Raw genomic sequence first — 22,594 nt, 5'->3', positions numbered from 1 at the left:
AATGGTACAACTTCCATTAAAGATTATACTCCAGATCCATTCCATAAGGATCCATAAGGACTTAAAATGGTCCTGTATCAAGCAATGTGCTTTGAACTAAGCATCACGTGGATATGTGCCCTTGTCTTTCTCTAAAATGCATGTTATTCAATTTAAAATCATAAGTGGTCATTGTAATGCTTCTTGCTGCAATGTTGTCACACACTTGTTGGAATTAGCATCTGAGATTGGGCATCGGGTCAGGGCTGTATTTATATGTAGGTACCCGGGGGCCTGTGTCTAGGGAAGTAGCTTTTGGGGGGTGGCCCTTGGGTGCCTATATAATTGATTTCTTTGTTTTAAAAAAAATAGAAGCTAGGGGTGAGGGTGTACACAGGCACGATGTGCAGAAGTGACGTCATGTGTGGTCAGAAGTGACATCACGCTGCAAATGTTGCCACTTCCACTGACTGGGGGGGAGCATTTAGGTCCGGTGCCACCCTAGGCCTTGCTTTGGATGCTACCACGACTTGGCTGTCTCCTTCCATGGCCTACTGACAACATGGGTATTGGTAGTCTATTGTGATATTTATGTCTTCCTACAACCTGCTCTGCCCCTTTTAACAGGTGAATATTACAAAAAAATGACCCTCAATGCTTATATTTATATTTAGAGGGTGAAAAAGACAATTCCACATCTTCTGTAAAAAATACTTACAAAATAGATGTGGGAGAATTTTTTTAATGTTTAAATAAATATCAATTTGCAGATCTGCTGCACTGAACAATTATAGAAAAAAGTCAACTGCACATCGGATATTTGAGAATTCAACACTGAGTGCAAACTGAGGACTGAACAATAAGAGAAGAACTTGCCAGTCACAGATCTGTACATGCAAGAAATATATCTCTAAACTGAATTTTCCATTTAAGTTATTTCTTATCTGCACAAGTCCCTTTTTGTCAACCACATACAGTAGATACATTTGGTTCAATGATGTATCCCATTGTTGTGTATGGGGAGATGACTGGCTGCCATGGAATAGACAAGGGGGACACAACTCTCTTGCTTCTCATACAATACAAGCCCTCAGAGCATGGACTGGCCAATGAGATGAGTGTTATTAGCCCATCATCAAATATAAATACTATTCAATGATGAATCCAAGTTGGTAATTGCAGTAATTGAGAATCTACAAACATACCCTGTTAATAAAAAAATAACTAGTTTTTTTGTCAATTCCCTTGCAAAAAATGATTTGAAAAGGAAATACGTGTATTATCCTGAATGATTACAGGAATGCTACCATCTTATCTGTGTTTCCTCAAAACTAGAAAAGAAAAAAAATATTTCCCAATTGATTTAAACCAAAGTGTTTTCTACACAAAGGAACTGATGGATCTATATGAGCACCACATGAGGTTGGCTATCAGCCACGGAAAGAGCCAAAGCTTGTTGCCAGGGTGTGTGAGAGATTAAATTAAACCCAGGTGCCCTTCTCACCATGACACAATAGCTTGTCACAGGCAGATGACAGCATCTCACACAAGCTGAAGAACATCCAGAGAACCCCTGGAAGAAGGTTAAACAGGGAGTTTAGCACAGCTGATTGGGTTTGAGAGACTGAATAGCCCTGGCTATAATATAGACTATGTTACCAGTGAGACCGTGGTACCATGAGAAATGCGCTTTGCTATTTTATCTGTCTAGGGACTACACCAACCAAATCAGCCCAGGGGAGTTTTATTGAACTACAATTTACAAATAAAATAATTATGAATCTGAATGTTAAACTGATCAGCTTTAATGTCATATTTTCTGTGTTAAAAACTATAAAATAGTACACTTGAGATTATTACGCAAGAAAAATGTATGAAAAGGAGAAATTTCGTCAAACACATTGGAGGCAATGGGAATTTTTATTGTTACTGGAGAATCCTGAAAGATACCGAGCAGTTCAATATTTTCCTCAATTATCAAAACATTCCTGACCATCAGTTGCCTATCTCCGCATTACCTCTTTATGATGTAGACAAGATAAGCCCAAACGATACTCAGTCAGAGACAGATTGGTTCACTCATGCCAAATGCAGTATAACACTGAATATAAAGTAAGAGTATTAGAGTAAAAAATACTCTGTAGACATATTTTTATACTAATCCAAATACAGAATTTTCTATTTGTGAGAACTAGAACAATCCCATAAGCTTACTATTTGCCTGTACCCTGTTTTCCCCCTTTTCTAGCTGAAGGACACAAGGCCACCTCTTTAGCCTCCTGAACTTGCTCTACTGATTCTTTGAGTCCCTGGTTCCTAGTTGGATCGGTTTCCTTGAGTCCCTGGTTGGATCGGTTTCCTTGAGTCCCTGGTTCCTGGTTGGATCTGTTTCCTTGAGTCCCTGGTTGGATCTGTTTCCTTAAGTCCCTGGTTCCTGGTTGGATCTGTTTCCTTGAGTCCCTGGTTCCTGTTTGGATCTGTTTCCTTGAGTCCCTGGTTGGATCTGTTTCCTTAAGTCCCTGGTTCCTGGTTGGATCTGTTTCCTTGAGTCCCTGGTTCCTGTTTGGATCTGTTTCCTTGAGTCCCTGGTTGGATCTGTTTCCTTGAGTCCCTGGTTGGATCTGTTTCCTTGAGTCCCTGGTTCCTGGTTGGATCTGTTTCCTTGAGTCCCTGGTTCCTGGTTGGATCTGTTTCCTTGAGTCCCTGGTTCCTGGTTGGATATGTTTCCTTAGTCCCTGGTTTCTGATTGGATCTGTTTCCCTTGAGTCCCTGGTTCCTGGTTGGATCTGTTTCCTTAAGTCCCTGGTTCCTGGTTGGTTTTTGTTACTTAAATCCTAGGTTCTAGCCATGTTTGCCCTAAGACAGTGGTGCCCAAAAGGTAGATTGCTGTCTACCCGTAGATTACTTAAAGGTTCTGGTAGACATCGAGGTGGAATGCAGTAGGATGAAATCCCGCCACTTCTTTTTTCCCCCCAGCATACTGGAGCTTTTTGTGGCTGCATAAGCCATCCGTCTTTGTGTTTCATCCCAGTATAGATTATTCCCACCAGGCCGCTGTATATATTTGTTCCTGCTTTATATATATTTCTGTGTGCAGACTACAAAGTGGGCCATGTAGAAAGGAAGTAAAAACTACTACAATCCTTTCATATTAAACTTGAAGTTGGCACTTGAATAATGTTATGTGGCCATTAATTGTGAATTTGGCACTGCATTTATATATTGCTATGTGTATTTGTTAAACATCGATTGATACTTTTTCTTGCTTATTGCGCCAAATGATAGACGTCGCACTATTTTAACTGTGGTAGATCTCATGATGGAGGCCAGGTGGCAAGAGTAGATCACAGGGTGACAAAGTCTGGGTGCTCCTGCCCTAAGAGAACAAAGACCTGACACTAGTGTATAAACATGCATCTAAGACCTATGTGGCTTGGCATACAAGTTGCTGTATTTAATTCACAGTACAAAGATAAGAAAACACCATACAATAGCCAAATAAACTAATATCATACCAATGAATCCCATTTCCTGCAAAATGAGGAGTTAAATATTTAATGTATCTGCTTTTATTTAAGGAATTTGCTTGTACAAGCATCTGTTGTACTTTTGCCTTATTTTGAGATCATATAACAGAGTCGTACACTAGTTTTCATTTTCCAGTTGAATTCTTTCATTAATGAATACTTGTTAAATTAACATCATTGCTTACTCTGGTCCATTAGTTAAGTGTTTAAAGCATTTTTGTAATTTGCACCTTGAAACCTTGGAAGAATTCTGCAAACAATGGTGGCATTCATAGTCTATGCTAAGTACTGCATGCCACTTAATACACACAAAAAAATAGCTGATCGCTTTACTGTGTAAATCTGAGTTGTGCTTATATATACGCACTCTTACAATAAAACTGTTGACGATTGGGCATTTTTAATTCCTAAGTACGTATCATTTGGAATAAGTAGGAGAGTGTGAAGCTGCCTGTGTTTAGGAAATGATTGCAAGCCATTCATTGGGATACAGTAGCTGCCAGCTCTCCTGGGAGAAACAGCATTTACGTATTAACAGTAGAAGAAACTTTACTGGCTCTCTATTAAAGTGCAATCTGTCTTCCGCAGAGAACATCTCCTTAGAATATGGTAGGCTAGGCTTAATTCATTAGAAACAAAGCTATTTGTTAGCAGTGAGTTAGCTTTGATGATGCACAAACAGAAATATTGAAAAACAAATTGCAAAATAATGTATTGGTCAAACAGAGGAAGCTACACATTTCCCCAAATTTGATATAATAGCTCAGTTTAAAAATGAATTTGATTTTAATGGATAGGTAGAACCAATGTTGTAGATGCATGTCTATGTTGTCAAGTGCTCACTTCTATGAGATTGGCCAACTCTAATGGTCTTAGCAGCAACTGGTGTTTCATTGGGTAAAACCAAGCTTCAGACTCCAACAGATTTACAAAATACAATGTAGAATTCTTGACTGACAGTGCCACAAACCCTTGGTGTAGTCAAAGTGATCTACTACAGAGGAGCTTTTGCCATCTTTGAAAAAATGTCCAGACCTAGATAGACTGCTTCACTCACCATCACTCAGCAAGAGGTTCCAAGAGCAAACATTTCTAATGGATAGCATTAGACTTGCACTATTTTATTCTTAATGGCAGCTGGCATATTGGGATTTGGGTTAACCTGGTATAATGCTGCTGTTAAAGGTTTCTTACTGGCATTTTAGGCTTAAGTGTTTTTGATGCTATGCCAAGGCAAACCCTGATGGTGATTTCAGGCGCAATTTGTAGAGCTAGGTGCTACTAAAGGTAGTGAACAAGGTGCATGTTTTGTCCCATAGAGCACCTATCTCTACCTTCTGGGAAAGAAATTATTTTTGCTTCAAAGATTTCTATTTTCTTAGGATACACTGTGGCAAATGTATTAAAATTTGATATTGTGTGAAATGAGTCAAGAAAATTAGAACAAAAAAGCCATCTTGATTTTTTCAAATTTAGGTTTTATGAACTTGAAATTTTAGATAGTTAATGTGTTTCCCTCAAGTTTGCATAGATTTCCAGTACCCTGGTTTTGTTCCTCACGCCAAAAACATATGGCCGGTAAATTGGCTACGGACCCTACTGCACTCCATTAATGAGATGCAGTAGCCTATAGGGCTGATTTATCAATGTTCAGATTTGTTTTTCTGCAATTTAAACTTTTTTCTGTTTAAACTCCAAAATTTGACTTATGGTTTCTAAAACTCAAATGTACAATATTTATGACTTCTGGAAGCTTGTGAGTTTGTGTAGAAGTTAATGGGCGATGTCCTTGGCAACATTTATGCAGTTTTTTAATAATAAATTCTTTTTAATAAAAAGCAATAATTTGAGTTTAGTAAAATGTTGAGTTTATTCAGATTAAAAAATGACCTCTCAATCTTCAATTCACAAATTTGAAAATCAATAAATAAGCCTCTTCGATTCTATTTTCTGCTGTAAAATGATACAAAAAAGAAAGTTCCATTTTGTTTGTTGCAGTGTAACAGCCGGGTAAAAAGCACCTTTTTCCTTATTAACCCTGATCACTGAAGTCAATCAGCGGTTTTTCGTGGTAACATTTTCCAGTTCACACAGCTTTTTTTGCGACCATTGGAGTCTATTTACACGGCAAAACCTGGCAAAAAAATTGGCTCATCGCTAAAAAGGTGCTTAATTCTTTGTGGGAATCCTTTGCATCTCAGTGCAAAAGTGCACTAAGCCATAGCAACCATTAGACCTATTAAGCCAGATTGGCTGCTACAGTAACACGTTGAACCATTGCCTCTGCTTCCCATGCACTTTGTTCATAGACTGGATAACATACGGAATAGTCCTCAACTTGCCTCCTACAGAATTTGTATTTTCTTGATGCAAATGACATTCGCCAATTAAAAATAAACGCAGCGAGTAAAAATAGCACAAAGAAGGGGGAAAATACGGAAAGAAACAAGGAAAAGAAAATTCCCACTTGGGAAGTCTATTGCTTGTTCCTTGTAAATGAAGAACATAATTAACATTAAATTAAGGTAATACAAATGAAGGCAACGTGAAGCTTGACAACATGAGTGTTTGGGGAGGCAGCAGAGATGTGATTCATATTTTTAATTTACTGTACAAATAGACTGGCAAAGCCAGGGAAGAGGCCTTCAAAGTGGAGTAAAGGTTTTGCCTTTTTTTTCCACAGTGTTGTTTGCTGTGCTTAAATACACAATGACTATTAAGCTCAACTGTCCATATAATAGGACATCCACTACATGAGTGAATTCCGAGAGGCAGCTTGCTGTAGCTATAAATTTTTTAATGCCGTCTGCTGGTACACAACCTTGGGGATGCATCAAAGGCAATTCTTTTATGTAAATACCCTTTCATCAGAGATTTAAGGGCAACTGCTGACACCGCTCCCTCCAGCAAGTGACAAGCGCTTATCTTGTGTGAACCAAACCAGTGATATTTGGGTATTAGACGAACAGCCAGCTCTGAGGCTAAACAGGCTAATGCGTTGTATGAAATGACGTATCACATGTCAGGCTCCCAAGAAGCGCCCCACTCGGCTTCTGATGAGAGCACTGGGCCTGGAGATACTTTCCTTATTTCACTATCCAATATCCCTATGTTTCCGTTAAGTCGAATTAAAGGAAATCAGCCTCCCTGCTTTACTGCAGACTTTATAAATATTCCAGTTTATATGCACAATAAAACACATGGCTAAAATCTGACTTTTACTTCTCCAAAGCATAAAGTTTGATAGTAGATTAGATTGCAAGCACATGGGTCTATTGAGTAGTTTACAGGTCTGTTAGTCTTATAGAGAGTCAATCTAATACAAAAAATTGTGTGTGTGTATACAATATACTAGATCCATAAATAGCTGGTAAAGTATATTGACATAGAAAGTGATAATTGATACAATTAATGGTGCTTAGTGATGTCACTTGTGTCACATGGTTCATTGATAGATGAATATAGACATAATGTAACCCCAGTTATAAAATATAAATATAACAGGAGTCACCTTGGCTTGTTTAAAAGTGCTCAGCCCATGTCCTTGGGCCTTTATATGGCCATTGTGACGTCTACCATCTGCAATCTGTATTTTACAATAGGGGGTACATTTTATATATATTATAGGAAATACTATACCACCTATAGGAAATAATAGGGATATTAGTAGTCACCAAGGAGTTTTATGACTCTATAAAAACACATGACCAACTGCTTTTATTGAGTTCATGGAAATACAAGGTGACATCTAAAATTATTACACATTAATATTCAGTGGTACATGATTTCTATAACGCAGACACATGATATTATTAAGCTCAGACTATAACGGATTCCATTATTAAACACTATTTTTACGAGTGCATTTTATAGTTTCACAGTTTAGAATGTAAGCTCTTTTTCCCTCTGATCCCGATGCCACTCAATGTTGAGTGGAAAGAGTTTTGAATTTGGGCACAACAGTAAAATGGCTTAGGAGTAAAGTGTAAAAAAGGGGATATTTACCAGTGCACTATAACAGCACAGTTGTTACCGGACATTTAAGGGCAATAGTATTTAGTAGCCCAAACCTATAGATCCTTATGGGGACACACTACCCAGTACAATATATACCAACATCTTTTTTTAATTAAATGAATGTATGCCCTACTTAAAAACAGACAATATTGTGCCTTATATTGTGCTTAGAAGATCTAGAAAGATGTTCATAACAATCATAATATGATGAAATCTCCATCCAGAAGTTTAGCTTGGTTCCGGCCTGACTCCTAATTTTTAATCTTCAGCTGTGTAAACATTATACTATTTTCCCCTTCCCCACCATGTTCCCCAAGTTAAACTAGAAATAAATCACAAGGACTACATAATTCAAACAGTGTCCTCCGCACCCCAGCTAATTTTCTTTTGTATTACTATTTAACCCCAGTCTTGTTCTTTCCTGACTGTACAAAACTGTGTACGCTATAAAAGCAAATAAATCACACTAATTATAATTAATGGAAGGCTTTTCATCGGGACCAGTTGCTAGTGGAGTACCTTCTGGATCTGTTAGCAGCCCACTTCATTTTAATCTGTTTATTATTAAATAGCCATTGAGAGTCTATCCGTGCAGGCAGACAAACAAACCTTATGCAAGGTAATAAATGCCAAGCAGAATTGTTATTTTCCCATTCTGTCTCTCTCTGTCTGTCTGTCTATATACAGCTGGTTATTATCTAAAAGTTTTTCTGTTTTCTTCATGTGTGCATTTGTGTGTGGCCCCTTACATCAATCTGCTTGATATTTCTCTGGTTTAAAAGCACTCATAATAACAGTCATATTGTATAAGGCTAATGCCCTATGTAGAAATTTGTCACCCACAAGATTAGTCGCCCTTTGTTTTTCTGAAGTTGAGTGAAGTTTCCTCCCGCAGCCAAATTTGTGGGACTTCGGAAAAACAAAGCGACGTGTAGGCCTCTCCTCCGGCTATTTACTGTTGCTGGTGGAATGACATTTCAACCCACAGTAGCGGGCGACTAATCTCTCTATGGGGCATTAGCCTTATGGTACCATATACAAAGATGATCGTATAGTTTGACATGATACGGTGACACCAGTAGCCCCGGCTATGCATCACCGCGCTCAGTGTCCCCAGCAATTTATGTCATGGTGGCCCCAGCATTTCTGAACATTGCTGCAGAAGAAAAATATGTTCTGGAGCACAATTAGGGATGAGCACATTTTCTACCTGATACAGATGTGCAGCATTTTTTTTAATTATGCAGTAGAATGTCACCATGTTTATTGGCGTAAAAAATGGTGTGAAAAAAAATATTTTTTTCTCGTGGGGGAAAAAAAGACAAAAAATTTGACTTCAATATATTTGGCATGAGAAATATGTGCACAATGACTTTACTGCATTTGGCATAAGAAAAAAAACAAGAAAAAAATGCCTGTTGACAATGAGAATGAGCAAAACAGAGGAAAAAATACTCACTGACTCAAGTGCATTTGACATGAGAAGGGACAAGAGATAAAAAGGCCATTGACTCCAATGTATCTGGCACAAGAGAAAGTGCAGAGAAAAAATTTGCGTTTGGTGCCAGAAATGACTTGAGTAATAAAAACCACAGTGAGCAAAAGGGAACTTTAGTGTATTTCTCTTTAAAATTGACAAGAGGGCTTTGGAAGGATATTGGACATTTGTAGAAAGAGCAATCACCTGCTTCCATAGGGAAACCTGGGTTAGAAACCTTTATAGAAGAGAAACCTGTTTCCCTAAAAAGTCACTTGTTGGTTCTTCATTGTACAAATCACTATTATTGCTCGCCGCACATTGCTCCTCGTATTGCTCTCATTACAGGTCGATTGCAAGCTTGTAAGAGCACAGTCCAATTAACAGAATAATTAAAATTCATTTCCTACCTCCCAGATTGTGGGCTCTATAAAATTGTTGGGGAACAGCCAACTGATTAGGCATTCGGGGAATACAAAGCACTTAGATAAAATATTTATTCCTCAAAGTCTCGCATTGCGGTCAGAAATATTTTCACAACATTATGCTGCGCTTCATCGACCATCTGTTGGAAATAACAACCCACTAAGTATGTCATCTGTATTGCACAAATACTATCTGCATATATACTTATACAGCACTGAACAGAAGGGAGACGAACTGGTTAACCCCTAAAATCATTACTTCCTTAAGCTTCTAAATACACCCGAGGTCATAAACCGAGCAAAAAAGATTCTGTCTAAAGACAAACCTAAGTATTTTAATTCCGGTCCGCGTGCTTTTCCAATGCAGCGCAAGTGTAATTTAGATTAAGATATCATGGAACTCTCTCTGCTCTAAAACAGCGGGATACTCAGTGGCTCATTAATAAAGAATAAACTTGGAATCTATTAACAACACAGTTTTTAGTTATTTACACTCTGTTGTGGGGATGTAACACAAAATTGCAGGGAAAAAAGCACACACAAGCAGGTTATTGGTTGAATCATTTTACAGTTATGGCTGAATTTTAAAATATTCAATTTTGTGCAGAAAAACACTTATACTGTGGATCCTTCCAGGGGGAAAACCTTAGTTGTAATGAGGTTTTGCCCTTGATGAAATCTCTCCCTTGATTCAGATGAAGCCAGATATCTCCAAAATCATTTCTAAATGTAACTTTTTTGGTCACATTGAAGGGGAAGCAAATCCATTCTTGTATTTATCATGTGATCAAACCTCATACCAGAGAGACTTGAAACTATCTAGTTACACTTGCATTGTAAAGTATGATGATGTATGGACTAAAGTGAGTCAGGGGTTATTGCTTTATTGTTACTTTATTTCTCTTACATGGAAGAGAGTTGGGTAAATTATTTTAGTTACCAAATCCCACTGTCCCAGGAATGGGGCCTTGGCTATAAGTAAATAAAACATTTTCCTTCACAAAGAAGTAGACTATAAAGGGGTAATACATATTTTTCAATGAGATCTAACTTAAATAGCCTAGTACCAACTGTTTTTTTGAAAACCCCATAATTATTTACCTTTTCTTCCTCCCTTCCCCTTGAGTGGTGTTAGTTGAAATGAATGGGGGGTTTCAAATACATTTCCCACCGTTCCCTTCTCTTCTGTTGAGAATGTTATTTTCCCAGGAGTAATTGTAGATTCTAAACTCTTTAACACGTTTCATATAGAACTGCCCAGTTTGTAGAATTGATAAATTATGACTGAACTGTAAATGTGGAAATGGACAGTTATAATAAAATCTAGAAAATCTCCATGAAAATCTCCACTTGCCACTTGTTAGTGGTAAACTCTATGGCAAACACTGATAGGTAGGGATTGCTGAGGAACCCTGACTTATGCAGAGAGTTTACCATTTATAATAATGGAAAGTAACTGCCAGTAGATCTGGTTGTTTGGATCACTTTGAATTCCAAGACAGAACTGCTACAATGTAAAATACCCATGGCCAATGGCCAGTCCTGTGGGGTATCATATAAATCGGCTCGCTGGACAAATGAATGAAACTCTACTATATACAGCCCAAACAACTAGAACTTTGGCTTCTCTTCTCTTTTTTATTGGCTGATGTAAGATGAACTGGGACACAAGGAGCATAAGAGATAAAGAGTAACAATAACAATAAAATTGTAGCTCGCAGAACAAGTTTTTTTGACTGCCGGGGCCAGTAACTCCAGACAGCCAAGGCAAATTCAGAAACTAGGAGTGAATTGCAAAGATGCTAAGATTTCCATAACATACACAAAATTAACTAAGGTAAATAAAGTAAACTACGTCTAGAAGAGTGATGGTCTGTCTTCTGTCTCATATATGGACTCCATGCTGTGGGCAAGGTGCAGATTTCAGACAGAAATCTCCATAGTGTTTTTATAGTGTTTTCCCACAATGCAACAGTTTCTCCAAAATTCCAGCATTATTGGTGGATGCCAAGTTGCATCTGAGCAAGATGCACCAAAACATGCTCTAATTACCTTACATTTACACAAGTTGTGTCCAACATGGTCTTATTTGAGATGCCATCACTCGCTGCTCACCTATGCCTGCAGGGTTAACAACAACATTAGCTTCTACCGACTAGTGTGAATACATACTATTGATACAACCTGACAGGGGAACCCTGAGCATCACTCCATATGCACAACTTTGCATCCACATTAGTATGCCTTAAAGGGATTCTGTCAGGGAATAATGTGGTTTTTTTTTTGTTTTTTTTAAAGCATCAGTTAACAGCACCGCTTCAGCAGAGATCTGCACTGAAATCTGTTTTTAAAAGAGCAAACAGATTTTTTATGATTAATTTTGAAATTTGACATGGGGCTAGCCATATTCTTAGTTGCCCTCAGTCATGTGACTCTTTAACTTCAGTCACACTTTACTGTTGCGCTGCAAGTTGGAGTGATATCTTCCCCCCCCCTCCCAGCAGCCGATCAGCAGAACAATGGGAAGGGAGCAAGATAGCAGCTCCCAGTAGGTATCAGAATAGCACTCAATAGTAAGAAACCCAAGTCTGACTTGGGACTCCTCCAGTTACATGGGAGTAGGAGAAACAATAGGTTAGCTGAAAGCTAATGTGTAGCGCTGGCTCCTTCTGAAAGCTCAGACTCAGGCACAATGCACGGAGATGGCGCCTACACACCAATATTACAGCTAAAAAATACATTTGTTGGTTCAAGAGTGAATGTTTTGCTATGTAAGGAGTGTAATTTAGAAATAAAAAGAACCCCATAAAATATAAATTCAGAGAATTAATATTTAGAGAACTGGATTTAGAGGTTTTTATTTTATTATTTTTTAGAAGTGTTTTTTGTTCTGCTCTTTAAAGTTTATAACATTCTGTTTAAAATAACAGTGGAATGGCTTGTCCATTTGGAATACTTAAACAACTGTCAGACCAGTCCATCCTTAGTATGAAAATATAAAGTTCCAAAGAACCCGAGTCCCGTCATGTTGTGTTGAGAGTCTTTGCCGCTCACCGCGCTTGTCAAGAGAATTCAAAGGAGTTGCTCTCCATTGTGCCGTATCCATTCAGCCTCCTAAGTTTCAAATCATCTGCAGTCACTTCATGGGTCACCGGGGACTTTGAGGAGGAAAACATCAGGCTGATTTCCATGAAAGTTCTGTTCTTGGTCTCAGGGATAATGTAGTAAACATAGGCGGCTACAAACAAACAAATCCCGCAAAACACCATATAGCAGAATGCCCCAGCTGATATCTACAAGGTACAAAGGAAAATCTTCTTAGTTTCACTGAAGTAAAAAAAAACCCTAGAATATACCTTGGCCTAATCTAAGGCCTTATTTCATAAGCCCAACTGTAACCGGTTTCCTACTAAGAATGAGCGTGTCATCATTAGGGAATATCAATTAAGAGCAGTATCCCATAGCAACCAATCAGCAGGTAGAATTTCCTAGTCACCTGTTTAGCACACATCGTATTAGTTGCTATGGGTTACTGCTACAGGGTAAACTTAGTGCCTTTTATTGCATATAGAGGTATAACTCTTTCAAATTCCAAATGAAGTTTGCCATGAGTTCTCCAACTGTTTGTCCTAAAATAAGTATGTAAGAACGGCAGATGGGGTGACTCGGGTGCCTTACCTGAAGGAAAGGGAAGACAAATCCCACAGTAAAGTTGGATAACCAGTTTAGTGTTCCTCCCACAATGAAGGCGGCAGGACGATGAGACTGGGTGAATAACTCTCCAGTGATGATAAATGGGAGCCCAGCTAAATAGCAGTAGAAAAAACAGATAAAGTTTTTTTTATAAGTTTAGAAAAGTTGGGTTAATAACAAATGAACATGCTAATTATTATCTATATTATATTAATTGGCCGATAGGACCTTGCATGTATGTGTGCCTTGGCTTGTTTGTGTGCACTGTGAATCCTATGATCCCAGGAGGTGGCCCTTAATTCTTAAAATGGCAATTTTCTATTTAGCATTACCCAACTGCACATACTACTAAAAAAGTATATTTTTATGAAAATGGTTTATTTAGGTTTTACAAATGAGCGTGTTTATGCAATATAATTTTAGGGAGACCTACATGGTTTGGGGGTATAGTTTTCTTTTAAGGGTTTGCTTAAAGTCTACATCTTCTTTATACAGCACATCAGCTTTTTAGCAAATTAATATTATTACAGTTGAGATATGAGAGAAAAGAATCCCACTCTACTGGCAACCAGGACATAGAGGTACCTTACATGTCTGCCATTTACATTGATTTTGTTATTTAAAGAAAATAAAGTGAGCTACAAAGTGTTACTCCACTCTATTTAACCTCCCTAATCCCCAAGTACCCCCCAGATGTAACCTTCGCTCTGCACACAACCTCCTTCTCTCCTCCTCACTCATCACCTCCTCTCACTCTCACATCCAGGACTTCCCACGCTGCACCCATGCTCTGGAACACCCTTCCCCGTCCCATTAGGCACGGACAGACTCCCCAAGCCTTAAATGGTCTCTTAAAACTCACCTTTTCACTCAAGCCTATAACCTAAACCCCCAAACATTCAATAACCACTGGTTCCACCCTTCACTTCGCACTTACTGTCACTTTACACACCTACATGAACTCTAACACCATGCTAGTTACCCTGATCTTATGTCTCACCCCTCCCTTTTAGAATGTAAGCTCTTGCGAGCAGGGCCCTCCCCCTAGTGTCTCCGATCCTCATCTGATGTAACTGCAAAACATTTTTGTGAATTGTTTATATGTACATGTTAACTGTTATGTCTTTTGTACCCCTCTATTCTGTAAAGCACTGCATAAATTGATGGCGCTATATAAATAATAATAATAATAATAATAATATTACAGAATAACAATATATGTCCATGTTGAAAGAGTAGAAATAAGTTCCTCTTTAGACTTCACATCTCACACATTAATATCATAATGTACCAAGCTTATCATGACACAAGGCAGGATGAAAGAACAAAGACGGTTTGCTATTGACAGGATACCCCTATATATGTGACTTGTTTAGGTATCTATGAAAACGACTTCCTTTCAAACTCTTCGCCAGTTGCAGCCAGGAGAGGGCAGGCACCTTCAACATTTAGCAGTTGCACAGACAATTAGAAGAAGTTGAAACATAACGGCTAGAATCTAATACTCTATGTGGATAGAATGAACATGATTTTGTAATTTTAAAAAAGTGCATTGCTGAATTAGAATTAAACCCCCACTGAGCCTTAGAGACCCAAACATGTTCCCTCAAGCACTTTAGCTTTGGTCTCCATGATCCCCCAAAATAATGTGAATTTTTTTTTTTGCGTCAATTATTCAGTGAAAACAAGGCAAATATGTAGTTTTTTGCAACAAAATTTGGGTCCCCTGGCAAAAAGGTTAAGAACCAGTGCCCTAAAAGGATCATAGTAAATGCACCCACATTCCAATTACTTGAACAAGAAAAGTGCCGTCTGCATAAAAGCTTCTATTGATATGTCTAAGGGATACACCACCTACCAACAGAAGTACCTGCTGTAGATACGACATTTATTATTAAACCCAATGGAAAGTAAAGGGATGACTGACAAGATGGCAGTTTGTTTTGAACACCACAATTTTTCTTGAGACAACTGGAGCATTCATAGATGCTGAAAGCCTTGATAGTTGGTTAAATGTCGGCTTTTAAATATCTCCATTGAATATACATAATACAGGTATAGGACCAGTTATCCAGAATGCTCAAGACCAAGGGTATTCTTGGATCTTTCCATAATTTGTATCTCCATACCTTAAGTCTACTAAAAAACCCAATAGGATTGTTTTGCATCCAATAAGGATTAAATTATATCTTAATTGGGATCAATTACAAGGTACTGTTTTATTATTACAGAGAAAAAGGAAATCAGTTTTAAAATTTTTAAGTTTTTGATTAAAACAGAGTCTATGGGAGACAGGCTTTCCGTAATTCGGAGCTTTCTGGATAATGGGTTGCCGGATAAGGGATCCCATACCTGTACAGCTGTTTCACTCCTAATGGTCATGTATATTCAGGCGAGTCCTAGAGTTTACATGAAACTATGCTAAAGATATTAAACTAAAGTTATTACTTGTAGCCATTCAGAATAAGTGAGATGAATTATATAGAAACAATTCTACAGAACCACATGGCACTGGATCTGCACTGGTTCTTTCCTACAAAGGATTATCAGAGAACAGAGAAGACTTATTTGAGGCATCTGTGCACATGAAGTGAATGTGTTGTGGGGCACTTACCTCAAAAGGTTTGTAGGTTTGTAGCTTAATTCTGTGTGTAATGCAGAGTAGTTTGGGAAAATTACTACATTTATGCTGACCATAAACCTCTTGTCTCCCCCTTCTCCTATCTGATGGTGATGCCAGTTTCCAAACAGATAAAACAAGCTATTTATGCAGACATGAATGATTCCTCAGATTAAGAGACTAGTGATAGTGTGCCTCCGACTCACATGGAACATTCCCCCACCCACCCTTACAATGAGTCTTTCGAGTCCTCCTTCCTTCCATGTTAAAGTGATAGATTCAGGGACTTGAAGTTCATGGCAAATTGTACGCAAATTCTCTAGAAAGCAATGGGCATTCAGGTTTCAAAATCCATTACTTAAACATGGGACAAGGGAAGGGTTGAATTACTGCCAGTCAACAAGGGTGACAGTCATAGTTTTCACTCTCTCCCAAAACATATACAGTATGTCTGTGTAAGTAGCTTGTTTTATGCATTTAAATATCATGACTCCCAGAAAAAGCTAATAAAGAAACTAATATAGATCCTGCACTGCTGAGCCTTTTCAGGAGATAATCTTCTCACATCTAGATAAAGATTTTCTTCCTCTTTCCTCTTTGGATACAAACAGAAGACTGAAGGCACCACCTCCATCTTTCATATGTGCTTTTGCTTAGGGAACATCCTCTATGGCTGCCGAGATAAGAGTAACACCTCCATGCTTGTTTTATGGAAGACGTTTCCCTATCTTATAGGCTTTCGCTAATTGTAGAGCTTTTCCTTTTGGGGAGAAGAATTTTTCCTTCTTCTTGTGTCCAAGATCATGACCAAAACTCCCCCAATCATTTGAATTCCACCCTTTCTTGTAGTTCTTGCAGTGTGCCCTTTCTGCCCTTTGTCTATACATATACTACGTATTCCTCTATTTATCAGTACAGCAGTTTATAGGAGACATCTAAATGATCTATTCCTTTCTTTCAATGAAATTAGCATGATATTCTAATAAATACCTAACTCTCAGTGAAACCGCCAGTGAGAATTTCAGCAGCTTACAGTATACAAAAGAGATTATTTTTTCTCACGCTGAAACAATATTCTTTATACCCTGACACTTTTTTAAACACAATCTACAAACTGGTTAAACCGCATCGTTCATTCGGAGCTCATTTCTGAAATAATGAATTTCTTTGATTCCGAGCGACATTTAGAAAAAGGTTCATTATTTCCACATTACAATATATACAGTTTTTTTTATATGCCGAAAAATGTATTCTGAAACAAAACAAGAGAAAATGGTGCTCATTGTTCACCCTAAAAAAATTTTTTTCTTAATCCTTGTTGCTTTAAAAGTCATATCCATCATTGTTTATGAACAATGAGCCATAAAAATCCTAATTAAAGATGTAATTACACTGAATAAATTCTCAGCTGAAAATGAATTATAGATTTGTTGGAGGCACTGCTAATACATCAATGGGATAAACCACCCCAGTCTCCATCCATCATTTTTAGATAGAGTCTGCAAATTTTACATTAGAATTTTAACTCGTTCATTCTCACAAAAATGAGATATGTTTCTGTACCTAAGAGGCCACATCTTTACTCAGTAGAGGCTCACGTAGGCAGAAACGCTTCTACAGTGCTTTTTCAGACAAACGCAGCTAAACTGCTTTGTCCGTGGAAGTAGAATAGAGGTTTTGCCAGCTAGTAAACAGCTAGAAACATCCTAAGAAAAGCATAAGTAGGAGGAGAGAGCACTGTTTCTCAGTCATATGTTGATGCAACTGGTTGGCACGTGGTGTTCTTATAGGGCACTAATCATAGGTTTCTACTGCTTTCAAATAATACATATAGTAAGAAAGAAACTTCAGCTGGAAGCTCTTAATGGCCACCATTCATGACCAAGACTTGCTGTGTTCATCTGATGTACTGAAAGGTAAGAGGCTAATAAAAGTCAGAATTGGGAAGGTTATTTAAGTAGAAGCCACAGAATGATGAGATTCCCCACTCTGAATGCTGCCCGACAGATCTACTTTATTATCACCCAAAGCGTTTATTGTTTATTTTGGTCAATCCGTTCTCACAGTTTACCCATATGGAAAGGCAACATGCCCTGTCAGTACTGTACTTGCTTAGAGCTGCTATTATTGTTCCATATTATAATCTGTGTGTGTATGTTGGCCTTCAGATGCTGACTGATATACATGTACAATTGATTACTTTTTCAAATTGTCGCACAAAAAACCAGCGCCAAAAATAAGAAAACCGCTAAAGTTTCAAAGTAAAAAAGGATCCTTCAGGGAAGGGACATCTGCCATTGACGTCTACATGATCTCGGCAAGTTATAGCTGGATAATTTTTAGCCATTTTGTCACTTAGTAAATCTTATAAAATTCACAACTTGTGTCTCAACCCTTTCTCCTTGTAGTTTGTAAGCTCTTTTGGGCAGGGCCCTATTCACCTCTTGTATCGGTTATTGATTGCTTTATATGTTACACTGTATGTCCAATGTATGAAACCCATATATTGTACAGCGCTGCGGAATATGTTGGCGCTTTATAAATAAATGTTAATAATAATAACTTTTCTACAACTTTTATGGCTAATAAATCAGAATTGGAAAAAAATCATACTTGAACGCCCCTGCAAGGGAGTGCAGCAAAAAACGTTTAAGTACAAGCCTTAAAATAAGTGTATTGAGGGAACATAAATGTCTGCTAAATTTACTGAAAAAGACCAAAAACACAACATAAATTGAATTTCTGTCAAGTGAATACTAATCTTAAAGAAACTATTTCAGTAAGAGCTTCAAAATGCATTACATTTCTTATAGATTATTATGGGAATCAGGGATAGGAGGACTGGCATTTTGACCACCACTGTTATTTGCTGTAGAGAGCAGTTAAAATCTCAACATTAGCCTTAAAGCTACTAAAAAACATTTAAACATAAAACATACAATATAGGTTATTTGCCATCAACATGGATATACTGTATGTTGGTTTATTTAACAATATACTGTTAGATTTACCTGTGCAACTATACATTTCTTGTAGTTAGATATATTAGCACAACATGACTGCAGTATCATGACCTACCTGGTCCTATGCAAAACCCAGCAATTATACCAATCACACAGGCCACGCTGACGTAGCGCATCACAGGAACCCTGGCCTAAACAGTATAAAGAAAACATTAAGTCATTATAATGTAAGACCCTCACACCTAATAAATTATGGTGAAATTAACAATTTATGGCAAATTTCAGATCATGGACACAAATGAAGAGATAGACATGGCTGGGCCACAGGACCTATAACTGGAGACTACTGCGTTATAAATCTACAAATGCGACTTTTGGATTATTGTACTTTAAAGCCAGACTGAGAAGCAACCCCGAAGGATACTAATATATTGTAATATCAATAGAAACCAAGCATCTGTGGATACACCCTACAGCCGGCCAGTTATTTCATGCCTAATTCAGCCAAACCCATAAAATGTGCGAACATTCTTCATAATTATATAAAATTTAGAAGGAAAGATATCTATTTCATGAACGGTTGCATTTACCTGAAACACCAAGGCTAATGTGATTCCAGCACAGCAGAAACCCATGAAACTGAATCCACCAATAAGAAGAGGTCGTCTACCCAATTTTTCAACGGTAAAACACTGCAACAAGGAAGGAACAGAAAAATTGTACATTCCATAATGTGTGGGATAAATACTGCATGGGGTTTAACGTAATAAAAGATGCAGATTCTGGTACAGTTCTATTAACCAATAGCAATATATAATATGGTTGGTTGGAATAGGATATCTATGCCCGAGAGCTCTATTTTCTTTTATTTACCTCTCCACCATTGTAGCTATGATTTAGATTTATCAAGCCTTAATGTGTTAAGTTGTTTCTTGGGGCAGTTTTTTACGTCTTTAGGTAAACAGAGTCCAAAACTATCCAAATCGCACAAGCTATTGTTATGGCTAGCAAAGACTATGTATGGTTTAAGAGGGTTTGGGCAGAGTGTTACCCAGAATTTCTAGCTGCATGGTAAAATTACAGAATTTAAAAATGAGTCCTACTATGCTGATACCTTGAGCAGTAAAATGGCCAGAAAAGGTAGGGCAAGGGATGAGCATGGTCGGTGCATTTTTGGAGCAATTCCCTGGGGCTGGACGTGAAGTTCCTATCAACTTGGCATTCCCCAATGATTGTACTGTTTCTTGTACTGTACAAAGAGTCACAGCACTGCAAGTCTTTGTATAAATCAGAGTTAAAAACGTGTGGATACCCAAGATGAAAGGGGGTACAGTATAAGATCATATGGTTGGTTATGGGGGTAAAATACTTATTTTCTTATCTGGATGGTCCAGGTTATCTTTTACAATATTTTGGGATTGGAAAAGAACATGGACACAGACCTTGGCCAAATAATCCATAGTGACCAATTATTAATGAGCTTTTGCTGGTTCTTTTTATTATAACATAAGGAATGCAAACATCTGTTAGGTTATTGGGCCAAAGTTTGCACCTCTGTGGCTTGTGCAGTAGGCACAATGAAAACAGAATTGCAGTCTGTTTATATCCTGGTGTTTATTATTCTAGATATTTTGACATGCAAAGTCAGCATGTTTCTCAGTGGGTTGCTTTGAGCAATGTCCTTCCCACCCACCCCTGAGGGGTTTCCAGTCTATGGGATGGTAAAGTAGTTTGTGTGACTGCTTACATTGTCACAGCTGACAGTACAATACCTTACACCAGGGTTTCTTTATAACTAGGTAATCAATGGGGGATGAGAGATATGCTCTCTGTGGGTACAGGTCCTGCTAGTTGGTGCAATCAGTTGCCTTTCTAACTTGCCTATTGGACCCCTAAATCAAGTAGGTGGCATGTATGGGAGCCATAAAGATTGTGCTTGGTGGGATTTGTGGCAAACATTCTTTGGGGGTGGGTTTGTATTGTTAGTTTGTCGTTTTTGAAACTACTTTGTAGCAGTTATCATGTTGTTATTAATATTTGTATGTTAATCCAAAACTAGAATCTCTTTCATCTTGAAATCGCTCTCATATGGTTTCAGAATGGTTCAAAAAAAGGAAACAAGGCTGTAGGTGGGGTAAGTAGTGTGATTGCTGCCTGCCCTGCCTACCCTACACATGCCCAAATCAGCCAAAGCATGTCCAGAACTGTCCAATCAGCTTTTGTTGGCAATGAGACTTATACATATCTAGCCCATTTTGTGGGCGAAGGGGGCAGAGAAAGAGAAACCCTCGGGTATCAGTGTTGGTATAGAAATATTAAGACGGCATGCTTGCATATTACTTCTCCCAAATTCTAATTAATTAACTGTATGTACCCATTTATTGTATTGTGCTTTTAATATAACCCGCTGTAACGTTAATCTGCACAAAGTCTTTTAAAGTAAAGATGCAAAAAGAACTGGCTCGATAAAAGCTTTTCTACTAATCACGGCTATCGAACGAAAACTATGTAAGAAGGAATCTTAACAGCAACATTATCTTTAACTTTCTTCCTCTCGTCTGCAAAATGAAAGGGAAAAAAAAAGCTTTGAGCAAAACCAGCAGAAAATATTGACAGCAGAACAAATGCTTGTAATTTTATAACCAATCTCATGGTGTCCATCGGGTGCCATTCCTGTCTCCACTCAGGACCAATCAGACTTCCAGAGCTATGAGTCTGCCTGAGTGAATGTGAGGCGCTTACTGTAAAACCATTCCTTCTCCACCTCTTCAAGCAATTTTATTACTGCTCAATAGGAGATGGCAAGGGCCGAGGACCATTTAGCGGGTCGGAGTCTAGCGGAATAAAGAGGGGAAATTGAGAAAGATAGAAAGGGGTAAATAAGTAGAATGGGAGGGAGATCTGGATTTCACTTCTGCAGTGCGTTATGTTTATTAAAGGAAGACCATGCTGCGAAATGTTGCTCCTGGGATCCGATGGCTCACATTAGTCTCTCTAATTGTCAAAAATCTAATTTACTGTTATGTAGCGCAGCTCAGGCCAGCCCTGGGTTAAAAATATGGAATGTGCGCCTGGTTATAAATCTGCGCTCCACTGAGGTAACTCTCAGCTAAGGAGACTATAAATGGTGTTGGAGTGGGGATTGGTGGGGGGAGGTCGAGGAAAGGAGCAAAAGGGGAGAAGAGAGAGACACAAAAACAATCAGCTTGTTAAGCTGCAATTTTTCTTTGTGCTTATAAGGGAAGCCACCGGCCGGCACTCACACAGTCCCTGTCACCGCAGAGCTCACCCTTTTGCCATGGAGAATTTCATTTCCAATAACAGACATATTTCTTTTCATTACACATTTATGTTTTGATATACGCCCAAATATGCCTGAAATGGAATCACTTTAATTGTACTAAAATATTAAAGCCCAAAACTGCAAGAGCAGCAGCTTCATTACTCAATTGTGCTTACTCCAATTAAAGGGAAACTACACCCAAAGTTGCAGCAGTGTAGCCGACAACTGGATCTGTTGGCATTTAGATGCGTTAGTAACACAATTAATCATCCCTACCCCCACAAACGTTAAATATCACGTACAGGTATGGGGACTGTTATCCAAAATGCTTTCCCTTAATTTAGAAGACCATGCCTTTTGAAAATATCATTTATAAATTTATGACATTTTTCCATTGATGTAGATTTTGTTTTTTAATACAAAGAACTGATTATTATAGAGAAAATTCAAATCCAAAAATTAAGAATTGCTTGTTTGTACTCTGGAAATTGGAGCTTTCTGGGTAATAGTATTTATTCTGCCAACTTTTAAATCCATTAGCAGTTGTTATACAGTTACTGGGAAGCTGATTACGTATCTGACACACTTTCACTTGCAAAAAGAATAACCT

At 38.1% G+C, this 22,594-nt stretch overlaps 1 protein-coding gene across 3 annotated transcripts in view; it reads right to left on the bottom strand.

The window, feature by feature from the left end:
• Positions 1–12,255: 12,255 nt before the first annotated feature.
• LOC100495427 (solute carrier family 2, facilitated glucose transporter member 9) overlaps positions 12,256–22,594 on the bottom strand; it is a 29,719-nt gene continuing 19,380 nt past the window's right edge. For all 3 annotated transcript variants that reach the window (XM_002936772.5, XM_004915854.4, XM_004915855.4), the window contains exons 11-14: positions 19,292–19,393; positions 18,817–18,892; positions 13,104–13,231; positions 12,256–12,718 (exon numbers count right to left, since the gene is read on the bottom strand). In XM_002936772.5, coding sequence (XP_002936818.2) covers positions 12,488–12,718; positions 13,104–13,231; positions 18,817–18,892; positions 19,292–19,393 — 537 coding nt within the window. In that variant the 3' untranslated portion in view covers positions 12,256–12,487. The remainder of the gene's footprint in view (positions 12,719–13,103; positions 13,232–18,816; positions 18,893–19,291; positions 19,394–22,594) is intronic.

The sequence above is a fragment of the Xenopus tropicalis genome, chromosome 7, assembly GCF_000004195.4.
Source record: "Xenopus tropicalis strain Nigerian chromosome 7, UCB_Xtro_10.0, whole genome shotgun sequence".
Taxonomy (NCBI): Eukaryota; Metazoa; Chordata; class Amphibia; order Anura; family Pipidae; genus Xenopus; species Xenopus tropicalis.
This window is presented reverse-complemented; position numbering and strand designations above follow the sequence as displayed.